Source organism: Lithobates pipiens, unplaced genomic scaffold (genome assembly GCF_037356315.1).
Source record: "Lithobates pipiens isolate NorthernLeopardFrog02 unplaced genomic scaffold, aLitPip1_a1.2 Scaffold_8, whole genome shotgun sequence".
NCBI lineage: Eukaryota > Metazoa > Chordata > Amphibia > Anura > Ranidae > Lithobates > Lithobates pipiens.
The window spans coordinates 347,562,328-347,575,774 of record NW_027507903.1 but is presented as its reverse complement, the minus strand read 5'-3'; the positions used below and the strand labels follow the sequence as shown (position 1 = coordinate 347,575,774).

Below are 13,447 nucleotides of genomic sequence, written 5' to 3'. Positions count from 1 at the left end.
GTAAATGACACTGGCAGTGAAGGGGTTAACCACTAGGGGGCAGTGTAGGAGTTAACTATGTCCTGGAGAGTGATTCTAACTGTGGGGGGGGGGGTGTGACTATGTGTGACATGTCACTGATCTCTGCTCCCGATCACAGGGAGCAGAGATCAGTGTACTGTCACTAGGCAGAACGGGGAGATACTTGTTTACATTAGCATCTCCTCGTTCTTCCTCTCCGTGAGGCGATCGCGGGTATCCCCGTGGACATCGAGTCTATGGGACCCGCGACCCGACTCACGGAGCTTGCCTATATGAGCCCTTCTGCCAACGAATATCGGCATGAGGCGGGCGGTAAGCGGTTAAACAAAACCAAGTCTAATGTAAGCTTTATAACCATTACTATCTCATAGTGAACGAATGATGTAGCAACTATATATTGATATCACACTGTCAGCCAAAATCTCAGAAATAAAAATACATCCCTTTTACAACATCCAAAACTATCATAAATGCATTTCTACAGGTTACTATCTAATAGCATTGATCAGCCCTATTATATAAATGTTCTTCATAGAATACTTGATGGTCCTAATGACCTTTATATTTATTCAGCGAGTTATAGCTACCTTTTTACATCATATGCCACAAATAGAAGTTTAAGCTGGCTAGGATATCATTGTACAACTCATGGCAATGTTAGTACATTGTTGTTGATTTACTTAAAGTTGAGAGTGCAAAATTTGGTGCAGCTGTGCATGGTGGCAAATCAGTTTCTAACTTCAGCTTGTTCAATTAAGCTTTGACAACCCCCCCCCCCCCCCCCCAAAAAAAAAAACAGGAAACTGAATGGTTTCTATGCAGAGCTGCACCAGATTTAGTACTTTCAACTTTTAGACCCAATGTAGGAGTGTTTTAGCCACTCACAATTAGCATGCTTGTAGAGGGGTCCTAGGGATGCTGTCTACACTAAGTTTGTGTGGCTTTTTCCTATTCACTTTAGGCTTCTTTACATGCATCTATGTTGTAGTAGAACATTACTCTGTCCAAAGAATTTTAAACATGACCCATATTGTGAGGGATAAATGGCAGTACCTTTATAGTGTAAGTAAGTGAACACTCTAGAGAAAGTAAGAGACTCCCTGTAATGTCCTAAGGCTTACTCACACTCACAGACTATTTAACTATGATCAAAACTAATGTTTCAATTTTGGGTAGGTACTGGAGACTTAAAGTGAATGTAAAGTCTTGTTTGCTATGGGGTACCCAAGCCAAGCCACAGTTCCCTGTGTCCATTCAGACATAGAGCTGTGGCCTGGCCCCACCCCCTTTCTCTCCACATTGGCTGACTAATTTTGATTGACAGCAGAGGGAGCCATTGGTTGCCACACTGCTGTCTCAGCCAATGAGGAGGGGAGTCCCGGGCAGCTGAGACACTGCTGCAACATCGCTGGATCTAGACGGTGCTCAGGTAAGTATTAGTTGGGCTGAGGGGGGCTGCTGCACACTGAAGGCTTTTTATTTTAATGCATAGAATACATTAAGATAAAAAAAAACCTTCTGATTTTACAACCACTTTAAAACATCTCCAGCTTACTAAATATCTAGGTTACTAAATTAAAATAATGTAGGTTCCTGTGTTACCCATTTCATCAATCTTTGGTGGATATTGCAAGGTGTTCAGATTCAGAATTCTTTATTAATCCCAAAGGGAAATTACTAAATACGGGAAATTACTAAAACACAATAATAAGGCAATAACAATAATATTACCAATAACAGCAATTAATAACACATACAACTAAAGGAATACTATACTGTAATGAACCATAGAACCCTATTAAAATACTACATGGAACAAATAGCACTGATTAAAAAAATAACAGAAAATCAAACATGCAAATATTACACCACTTTCTCTTATGCTGCGTACACGCGATCAAACAAGCGGGTGGAAAAGTCCGGCAAACTCAAGTCCACCAAACAATCCCCCCGTGTGTAGCCTCCGGCGTACTTTTTTGACCCGAAAGTACGGCGGACTTAGAATGTAGTTTTACACTCCAATCTTCCCGCCGGACTCGCATTTCGGCGGACAATCCGGCCGTGTGTATGCCAGTCCGCCGTACTTTTGAAATGAACGGACTTTTCCCGCCCGGAGAAAAGTCCGCTCATTTCGAGCGGGTCTCCAGGTAGGCGGGGCCCGCGAAGGAGACGTCGCTGGCCCCACCGCCTTGTATGGACTTAAAGGGGAACCCCAACGCCAAAAAAAATCGGCGTGGGGGTCCCCCCAAAGTCCACAACAGACCCTTCCTTGTCCGAGCACGCTACCCGGCCGGCCAGGAAAGGAGGGGCGAGCGAGCGCCCCCCTCCTGAGCCGTACCAGGCCGCGTGCCCTCAACATGGGGGGCCCCCCCACCCCAAAGCACCTTGTCCCCATGTTGATGAGGACAAGGGCCTCTTCCATTCAACCCTGGCCGTTGGTTGTCAGGGTCTGCGGGCGGGGGGCTTATCGGAATCCGGGAGCCCCCTTTAATAAGGGGGCCCCCAGATACCGGCCCCCCACCCTATGTGAATGAGTATGGGGTACAATGTACCCCTACCCATTCACCTGTAAAATAAAGTACAAAAAAACACACAACACACAAGATAAAATATTTTATTGCACAGCTCCGGGGGTCTTCCGTCTTCGGGGGTCTTCTCGCCGGACTCCTCCGCTATCTTCATGTAGCTCTTTTACTAGCGGAGGAGCCCGGCATTCTTCTTCGTCGCAGCGGCCTCTTCTTCCGACTTCAGGGGTCTTGTCCCCCTCTTCGGTTCTTCTGTCGCCGCCGCCGCCGCCTTCCGTTCTTCTTCTTCTTCTCCTGGAGATGTTGACTTGACGTTCTCTCCGGCCGCAATGCCAGGGATGCGCTGCGCTGCGACTTATATAGGGACAAGGGGCGGTGTCACATGGGTTGATGTCACATGGGTTGGTCACATGGGTTGATGTCACATGGCGACAGTCCCAGCATCCTCCGGGACTGTGGCATCGTAAGGGGGCGGGGTCACCATGTGACACCAACCCATGTGACATCAACCCATGTGACACCGCCCCTTGTCCCTATATAAGTCGCAGCGCAGCGCGTCCCTGGCATTGCGCCCGGAGAGAACGTTGAGTCAACATCTCCAGGAGAAGAAGAAGAAGAAGAAGAAGAACGGAAGGCGGCGGCGACAGAAGACCGGGCCACCGCCTGTAAAAGAGCTATAAGAAGGCAAGACCCCCGAAGTCGGAAGAAGAGGCCGCGGCGACGAAGAAGAATGCCGGGCTCCTCCGCTAGTAAAAGAGCTACAAGAAGATAGCGGAGGAGTCCGGCGAGAAGACCCCCGAAGACGGAAGACCCCCGGAGCTGTGCAATAAAATATTTTATCTTGTGTGTTGTGTTTTTTTTTGTACTTTATTTTACAGGTGAATGGGTAGGGGTACATTGTACCCCATACTCATTCACATAGGGTGGGGGGCCGGTATCCAGGGCCCCCCTTATTAAAGGGGGCTCCCGGATTCCGATAAGCCCCCCGCCCGCAGACCCCTACAACGGCCAAGGTTGTTGGGAAGAGGCCCTTGTCCTCATCAACATGGGGACAAGGTGCTTTGGGGTGGGGGGGCCGCGCGGCCCCCCCTTCCCCAAGGCACCCCCCATGTTGAGGGCACGCGGCCTGGTACGGCTCAGGAGGGGGGGGGGCGCTCGCTCGCCCCTCCTTTCCTGGCCGGCCGGGTAGCGTGCTCGGGCAAGGGTCTGTTGTGGACTTGGGGGGACCCCCACGCCGATTTTTTTCGGCGTTGGGGTTCCCCTTTAAGTCCATACCAGGCGGCGGGGCCAGCGTCGTATCCTTCGCGGGCCCCGCCTACCTGGAGACGCGCTCCAAATGAGCGGACTTTCCTCCGCGTGTGTGGGTGAGTCCGTTTATTTCAAAAGTAGGGCAGATAGCACGGCGGACTTAGTACGCCGTATTAGTCCGCTGAAAAAGTGCCGTGTGTGGGCAAGTAGCCCGTTCGGAAAGTCCAACGGACAGTCTGGCGGGAAGTCCGCCAGACTAAGTACGTCGGACAGACGGCTACGTGTGTACGCGGCTTAACATTACCCAAAAATCATTACACATAGGTAACCTAAAACCAACATAATATACAGTTAATACTACATAAAAACTCTAGATCATAAACCTGATTAAATTCTCACATCCAGCAGTCACAAAGAAGAATTATATAATTTAATGCCCATAGACAAAAATAATTTCACATGTCGCTCTGCAGTGCATGATGGTTTTAACAATCTATCACTGAAGGTCAGGGACATGCCGTGAGGTCAGTGGCTGGTGAGGCACTGGCTAGTTTCAGAGCCAGATACACACAGGTTACATACGCAGCGAATGTCAGAGCGAGAGCAATAATTCTAGCACTAGACCTCCTCTGTAACTCTGTAAACATGTAACCTGTAAAAAAATTTAAAGCGTCGCCTATGGAGATTTTTTAAGTACTGAAGTTTGGTGCCATTCCACGAGTGTGCGCAATTTTAAAGCGTGATATGTTAGGTATCTATTTACTTGACGTAACATAATCTTTCATAGTATACAAAAAAAGCGGGCTAACTTTAGTGTTTTTTTTATATTCATGAAACAATTTTTTGTCAAAAAAAAAGTGTTTGAAAAATTGCTGCGCAAATACCATGTAACATAAAAAGTTGCAACAACCACCATTTTATTCCCTAGGGTTTCTGCAAAAAAAAAATATATAATGTTTTGGGGTTCTGAGTAATTTTATAGCAAAAAAAAAGATTTTTACATGTAGGAGAGAAGTGTCAAAATTGGCCTGGGTGGCAAGGTGCTAATTACCATAAGTAATTAATATACAAATAATTATTATATATTGTTTTTAATGTAATTTACTATATTTTCAAAAACTGTACTCAAGCAGATGGCTAAATAGACAAGTTATAACTTCAAAACAGTAATTTCACAGTAAATAGATAAAATAATAAATTTTTATGTTATAGCACAGGCATGTCCAAAGTCCGGCCCGCGGGCCAATCGCGGCCCGCAGTCCGGTTTTGAACGGCCCGCCTGGTGTGCTGCGGGATCAGGGCTGTCAAATGAGCCGATCCCCGGCACTGTGTGAAGCTCCGTCTGCTTCAAAAGTGAAAGTAAAGTGCAGAGGAGTGTGCTGTGCTCTCTGCTTCCCCCTACAGTGCAGTACCCGGCTGAATGAGGAAATGGAATGGAAAGGTACTGTACTACAAGCTAGATTCGTTTTAAAAAGGCTTTATTTATGTGTATGTGTGTGTGTGTGTGCATGTGTGTCTGTATGTATGTGTGTACATGTGTGTCTGTATGTGTGCATGTGTGTCTGTATGTATATGTGTGCATGTCTGTCTGTCTGTATGTGCATGTGTGTCTGTATGTGTGTGTGTGTGCATGTCTGTCTGTATGTGTGTGTGTGTGCATGTCTGTATGTATGTATGTGTGTGCATGTCTGTATGTATGTATGTGTGTGCATGTCTGTCTGTATGCATGTGTGTGCATGTGTGTCTGTATGTATGTATGTATGTGTGTATGTGTGTGTGTGCATGTGTGTGTGTCTGTATGTATGTGTGTCTGTATGTATGTGTGTCTGTATGTATGTGTGTCTGTATGTATGTGTGTGCATGTGTGTCTATATATGTGTGTGTGTGTGCATGTCTGTATGTATGTATGTATGTGTGTGCATGTCTGTCTGTATGTATGTATGTATGTGTGTGCATGTCTGTATGTATGTATGTGCATGTGTGTGTGTGTCTGTGCATGTATGATTGCATGTGTGTGTGTGTCCATGTATGTCTGTATGTATGCGTATGTGCATGTGTGTCTGTATGTATGTGCGTGTATGTCTGTCTGTATGTGTGTGCATGTATGTGTGTTTGTATGTGTGTGCAGCATGTGTGTCTGTATGTATCTGTGTGCATGTATGTGTGTGTGTGTGTGTGTGTGTATGTATGTCTGTATGTGCGTGTATGTGCGTGTATGTCTGTATGTATGTATGTGTGTGCATGTGTCTGTATGTGTGTGTGTGCGTGTATGTCTGTATGTATGTAAGTATATGCATGTGTCTGTATGTGTATGCATGTGTCTGTATGTGTGTATGTCTGTGTGTATGTGTATGCATGTGTGTTACTTTTAATCCAGACCCCCCCCCCCCCCATTCTTGTACCATCAGAACTGCTTTTGTGGTGCTTGTGTGTGTGATAGCAGCCAGGATTGCTGCTCCTCTGAAAAGCAATCCATATACATATATTGCCTCCTCACCACCTGTTTTAAGCCCGTAAATGTAGCATCACTATACCGCAACTGTGCAGTCTACACAGTTGCGGGGTAGTTGCAGTGCAGGCCCATTCACCCTGAGCATACCTCCAGCTGCAGCCACAGCATGTGTACACCCCCAGCTGCTCCCTCTGCAGCTAAAGGGGGAGAAGTTGGGGGTGGTAAAAACAGCTTAACCATGTAGTTTTACTGCCCCTCCAATAAGCCCTTGGTTCACATCTGCATGGCTGCATGCTGTGTGTAGGGCAGCCCATGCATTTCAATGGGCTTCCATACCCACAAAAATGCAGGGAAAGAAGTCCCAGAGCTTTTTTTTTTTTTTTAATTGCGCTGCACCAAAAGCACCCCATGTTTCCAATGTGTGGGGTACCATTAAGACTTAACGGTACCCCCAAAGAACAGAGCATTCGTCTGTGTGTCAGGCAAACGAGCGCGACAAAGGCACGAGAATTTTTGTTGGGCCAGGTATGAGTGCTCGAATGACCGAATTTTAATGGTTCAAAGAATGTCAGGCAAAATGGTCGGCCCTCACACATGTTCACTTCATCGAATCTGGCCCTCTTTGAAAAAAGTTTGGACACCCCTGTTATAGCATAATAATATATGATTTAGCTTGACTAAAACAGTACCTTTTCAGCGAGCAGCAGATTCTCATTCTCCCACTTAACATGGCATTGTGGGTAAATCTTATACCCATAAACCATGCTTTTGCCTTCTAAATAAGAGGGCTAGGCTGGAAGGGAGCATTTGTCTTTTAATTGCTTTATTTTTCCAAAGAAAGTTACAGTCAACAGCCAAAGTATGCAATGCTAACCAATATCACTGTCAAATAACACAGGAATGGGTTACATAATCAGAGTTATAGAACAACACGCCCAGCGCTGCACAGTATAGATGGTCACAAATAATTAAATGGAAGACCCAAGACATATATAATTGAATGCAGAAAAACAAAACAAAAAAAAAAAACATTTGGATACAATAAAGTGAAGTAACTTAGATTAGAACCTTATTAACATAACAGGAGATAATGCTTCCCTAAGGCCTGTTTAGCCCAGTAATGGGATAATAAAAAGGGCGAAATGTAGACACCATATCTGAACAACATAGCCCATTACTGAGTCAGAAAGATGGAGTAGAGAAAGCAGCCAGAGGAGGAAAGGATTGGGGAATTAGATGTCCCCATAACTAGAAAAGGAATGGGATGGGGGGGGGGGGGGAAGAATGCAGAGAGGGACTCTCACCCAGGGAGTGGAGTTAAATCTAGGAGTGTGCCAACTTATATTTAACCACTTCAGCCATGGAACACTTTTTGCGATTCGGCACTGCATCGTTTTAATTGACCATGTGGCACTCGGTCATGCCACGCGGCTCCCAAACAAAATTTACATCTTTTTTTTTCACACAAATAGAGCTTTCTTTTGGTGGTATTTGATCACCACGTCAATTTTGAAAAAAATGCATTATTGTTTACTTTTTGCTATAATAAATATCCCCAAAAAATATATAAAAAAATTATTTTTCTTCAGTTTAGGCCGATACGTATTCTTCTACATATTTTTGGTAAAAATAATCGCGATAAGCGTTTATTAAGTGGTTTGCGCAAAAGTTATAGCGTCTACAAAATAGGGGATAGTTTTATGGCATTTTTATTAATCATTTTTTTTTTACTTGTAAGGCATCGATCAGCGATTTTTATCATGACTGCGACATTCTGGGGGACACATCAGACACTTTTAGCACTATTTTAGGACCATTCACATTTATACAGCGATCAGTGGGATTAAAAATGCACTGTTACTGTGTAAATGTGACTTGCAGCGAAGGGGTTAACCAGGAGGGGGCGATGCAGGGGTTAAGTGTGTCCTAGGGAGTGATTCTAACTGTGGGGGGAGGGGCTATGTGTGACATGACACTGATTGCCAGTCACAGGAGGCTGTGATCAGTGTCAGTGTCACTTGGCAGAATGGGGAAATGCTTGTTTACATTAACATTTCCCCGTTCTTCCTCTCTGTGAAACAATCGCTGGTATTCCCATGGACATCGAGTCCACGGGACCCGTGGTCAGACTCACGGAGCTTCAAGCCGGCACGCACGCATGACTGCTATCTGAACCTTGCAAAATCACATACAATAACATGATTTTGTGCAGTGGAGCCAACCTGCCACAGTAAAACCTCAGTGGCTGGTCTTTCTGTATGTAGCTTCTGACAGGCTGCACAAGAAGACCCGGATCTCTAAAATCATAGGTCGCAGGAGCCCCACATTTTGACCAGTGCTGGGGTAAGACTTCAGCCATCTACCCCCATGTTGCTGAGCTATGACCCTCGAAGCTCGATCATTTTTGCAAGTCCCTGCTAAAGGTACTCCTCAGACTGACCAGTGTATTGTGGAGTGCGTGGGAGGAGTTGTCCAAGATTAAACGTACCTTGGACAATATTCTCTTCTCCATCACCATTGTTAACAACTCCAACTTTAATCCAACAACGTCACTGGCCTTGCAAATGAGTTTATTGAGTCTGTTGGTGTCGGCTACCCTAAATCCTTGTACACACGGTCGGAGAATCCGTCGGAATGTGTCTTATCGGACCGTGTCGTCGGATAATCCGACTGTGTGTGGTATGCATCGGACTGATTCCATCCGAATCTCTGTCAGACCCAATTTTCCAACATGTTGGAAATATTTTCCGACCAACTGGTTTGATCGCACATACTCCGATCATGTGTAGATAATTTTGATCGGACCAAGTGCCACGCATGCTCAGATCAAATTCCTACATCAAAGCTATTGGCTACTAGTCCCATCGTAACGAAATTACGTCATCACATTCTGAATGATCGGATTTTTCGCCAACTTAGTCCGACCGTGTGTATGCAACAGTTTTGGACAAGATCCGACGGGCAAAATCCGACGGACAAAATCCAACGGATTTGGTTGGCAAAATGTCAGACCGTGTGTACAAGGGCTCAGTCTGCTTCCCTGAAAAATGCATAGGAAAGGCAAGTAGGTACACTATTGCTAACAACAAAGTCTGGTGAATGCCCACCTGCTCTCATTTATCCATTAGAATGCATGTGCCTCCACTGTGGGGACACTCATATTTTAGTGTTAGGACCACAGATATCAGGGTGCCGTGACGTGGCTCTGTGGCTCATGCATGCGTTTGCAAATGCGTGCAGAGAGGTCAATTTGGTTGTCTGCGAGCCGGTGGCAAGTAGGCTTTGGTTTTTTCCTGGGCATTCCCCAGACTTTGTTGTTACTTGTTTTAGCCTTCCAATGCCACTTACTGCGATAGTCAGCTATAGATGAGGGTGGTGGAAAGCTTTTGTTATCACGTAGGTACACTGTTGGCAAACTCTTGTGTATGCATTGAAGTTCGTACACACGGATGCCAGTCTAATGCTTGGTGATGTCACTTGTTTTTTCCATGGGTATATATGAGTTCTGTAATGGATTGCTAAAGGTTAATCTGTTGCTTGATAATGTCAGTTATGTCACTGCACTATATACCTATGAAACATGACATTACCAAGCATTCAATTAACCCTCAGAAATCCATTGCCTAATCGTGGCAAAGGATTTTTGCTTGTATACAGTATTCTTCACTAGCCAGCTCTGTTGTATGAAGGCAAGAGTTGTTAAGTATTATAATGGTGCCAGTAAATGTTTTCTTTGCATAACAGATTTGCACTAGGGAAGACATCCATCTTATCACTTCAGCACCCCATACCCACAAGTGGCTTAAGCCCTTGTACACACGGTCGGACATTCCGACAACAAAATCCGTCGGATATTGTCCAACAGATTTTGTCTGAAACTTGTGTTGCATACACACGGTCGGACAAAGTTGTTGGAAAATCTGATCGTATGTAATGTGATGACGTTATTTCGTTAGGACGGGACTACGTTCAGGCTAGTAGCCAATAGCTTTGGTCTAGGAATTTGATCTGAGCATGCGTGGCACTTTGTCCGATCGGAATTCTCTACACACAATCGGGCAAAGTCTGATCGGATCATGTTGTAGGAAAGATTTATAGCCCAGCTCTAAAACTTTGTCCGTTGGAGCCCACACTCAGTCGGATTATCCGACAACACGGTCCGATCGGACATTTTTCATCGGAATGTCCGACCGTGTGTACAAGAGCTTAGACTATATCAGGGGTATGCAATTAGTGGACTTCCAGCTGTTGCAAAACTACAACTCCCATCATGCTTCTGCCTCTGGGTGTCATGCTGGTGGCTGTCAGAGTATTGCTATGCCTCATGGGACTTGTAGTTCTGCAACAGCTGGAGGTCCGCTAATTGCATATCCCTGGACTATATGATGTCATATTTATTCTCTATTTTCCACACAGACCCACTTTTTTAACAGTTACACACTTAATTTTTGGTAATTTTATGAGGGTATTGTATACACTTCAATCTGTTTTGAAGAATATACACACTACAGGTTATAAAGTGTAACTTGTAATGTCTTTCTGCTTTATTAGATGTTTATTTGTGGTGATAATTTGCCTTCTGGTCTTCATTCTGATTTACATATAATTTGATAAGAGTGCTGTAACCACCTGCTGCTTGGAACCAGCAACAAGTCGCGCTAGACTTTTTGAAAAATGTGACTTCTTTACAACAATATTATAAAATGCTAAGTCTAATAAGGAAGTTGTATTGTATGTGTGACGGAACCGCTTTGCATGCCGATTAGGTGCTTCAGTCCACCAAAGAGTGCCTCCTGGCCTCCAAACTGTTTTCAAGCAGACCAAGAGCTAATACCAACCCTTTTTTATCCCAAACATCATACACAGACAAAATGTGAGGTAAAATCCAAAGGAATGACTGTTTATTGAAACTCAGACACATACGTTATACCCCACAGGAGAACCATCCTCTCCTGATCATATTACCCTAACAATAAAAACTGTCAACAGGAATATAATTACCATAGCTAAAGAACAACCAATATATACTACAGTATATGCTAATTCACATTTTGCAACTAATAGCTGACATCGATTTAAATAACCCGTAAGTTAAACAACATAGACATGTAACATTACACAAAGGTTCAATAACAAGGTACAGTGGTCATAATATTAATCACTTGTTCAAGAGATGAGCACGCTGACAGGAACAATAGGTGACATAATTACCACAATTTACAATGGGAAAAGACACCTAGGAGGCACACTATGGGAGAGACCTATTTATAATAAACAAATAAAAGCAGGAGACCCCAGACAGGTTGCTTTGAACTGATGAGATTAACATCTGCTCTGAGTCTCACAGTGTGGAGCAGTCATTGCTGATAATGGGGCATCTAGGCCCTAAACATTGATCTTGGGCATAGAGTCCCAGAGTCTGTGTGTTTTGGGGAGACATGGGCTTGAATCCAAAGTAACATTACTCCCCCAGGCACACACCTACCAAAGAGTAGTGTTCCCTTAAAATCCAGGCCCCATATAGTCAGTAGCCAAGGGGCTAGCCTGAAGTCCCCTCCAAAAGCCTCTGTCTCGGGTGAGTCTGTCACAGTATTATTGTTATATAAGTTAGTGCTTGACCATAATTGCATTGTATACCAAATAATTAAAGTGCAACTCAAAACCAATCTTGTTTAGATTTCTCTAAGCTTCCTGTCACGGAAATGGGAAACTCAATAAAATTTCCTCAGAAGGAACACAGAGTACTAAAATATCTTTTATTCAGTTGGGGCTTTGCATTTACTGTGTCCTCAGTAGGGAGAGTTTACTGGTGTGATCACAAGAACTTGATGTAATGGGAAATCATAGATGAAAGAAACAGTCATCGGTTTTCATATGACAGATGTTCTAATGCTTGTTTACCCTATCCAAAACAAATTTCATGTTACGTATCCCACAAAAAAATGGATATATGTTTTCAATGAACAAAAGAAAACTGTTAACAGATTTCTTTTATGCTTGAAGTTTTGCCAAGGTTTTCTAACAATTAAAATTATGAAATACAATTTACTGAAAATTAAATTCATTTTCATTTTCTCATGCAAGCTGTAAAATGAACGTTTACTTTTTTTTTATTGTAGGATAATGCTTTCTTCAGCTTACATTTTAGTACTGAAATCTATACTTTGGAAGCCTATAGTACGGCATCTAAATATGCCTTTCTCCGCTGTCTACGTGAGATGAGTACACAGTATCTTCAACAAGAACTTCAGTGGATTCATTTTGATAATGATTTTGTTGGAAAAACATCTATATTCGTCCCCGATGATGCAGTGCTATACGTGACACTGTGCATTAAGGCTTTTAGCTGCGCATGTCTCTGCAGCTGCCTTTGAAAGACTATTCAGGTATTTAATTTCATAAGACTGTACAAGATCACCACCATTCAAAAAATTGAATGCATAATTTGTGAGACTCTCAAATAATACAAATGATTTTCTAGCAAGTGCACAATAAATTACGGTAACTTCATTTCAAAGAAAAATATTGTCCTATCAATGCTCATATATATATATATATATATATATATATATATATATATATATATATATATATATATATATATATATATACATGTTAAATAAATCAGCTTGATGTAAATGATTTTATTAAGTGCATTAAAATGTTTTTATACATAATTTGTAATTATATAAGTATATGGGGTCAGACATATTTGATCATGACCATTGTATAACTGATGTTAAATGCTTACACTCTATTGCCAGACCAACCCTCCAGCTCCCCCCATACATTTTACCAAAAAACTGGGACCACACCAAGCTGGAGTAAATCTTGGCCATAGCAGCCATTTTATGAATTACTCAAATAAAATTAACATTAACTGTATATATCTGTTATGACCACCCTCGTCATTTAAATACTCACGTTGGTCTTTGCAGGAAAAACCCCCCAATATTGCCACTCGATCCACCACTGCGGTACCTTAAACTTGAACTAGGCCTCCAGCTGACATACTAGCTTGGAGACAATAAACCACTTACTGCAGTGCCCCCTTTAACCAAAATTCTAGCTAAACCACCGCTAGCTAGAATCCCACCAACGAGACCCATACCACCGATGGGTCCCAAACTCTTGCATATCCGGGGGTTTCTTCCTTCACCTGCAAAGACCAACACCCCGCCTCTGCCACGACATCCACCGC

At 43.4% G+C, this 13,447-nt stretch overlaps 1 protein-coding gene across 1 annotated transcript in view; it reads left to right on the top strand.

The window, feature by feature from the left end:
* Nucleotides 1-12,779, top strand: part of LOC143962581 (exocyst complex component 1-like) — a 36,812-nt gene extending 24,033 nt beyond the window's left edge. The window contains exon 3 of the mRNA XM_077471859.1: nt 12,366-12,779. Within this exon, the coding sequence (XP_077327985.1) occupies nt 12,366-12,620 (255 nt within the window). The 3' untranslated portion in view covers nt 12,621-12,779. The remainder of the gene's footprint in view (nt 1-12,365) is intronic.
* The last annotated feature ends 668 nt before the right edge of the window (nt 12,780-13,447 follow it).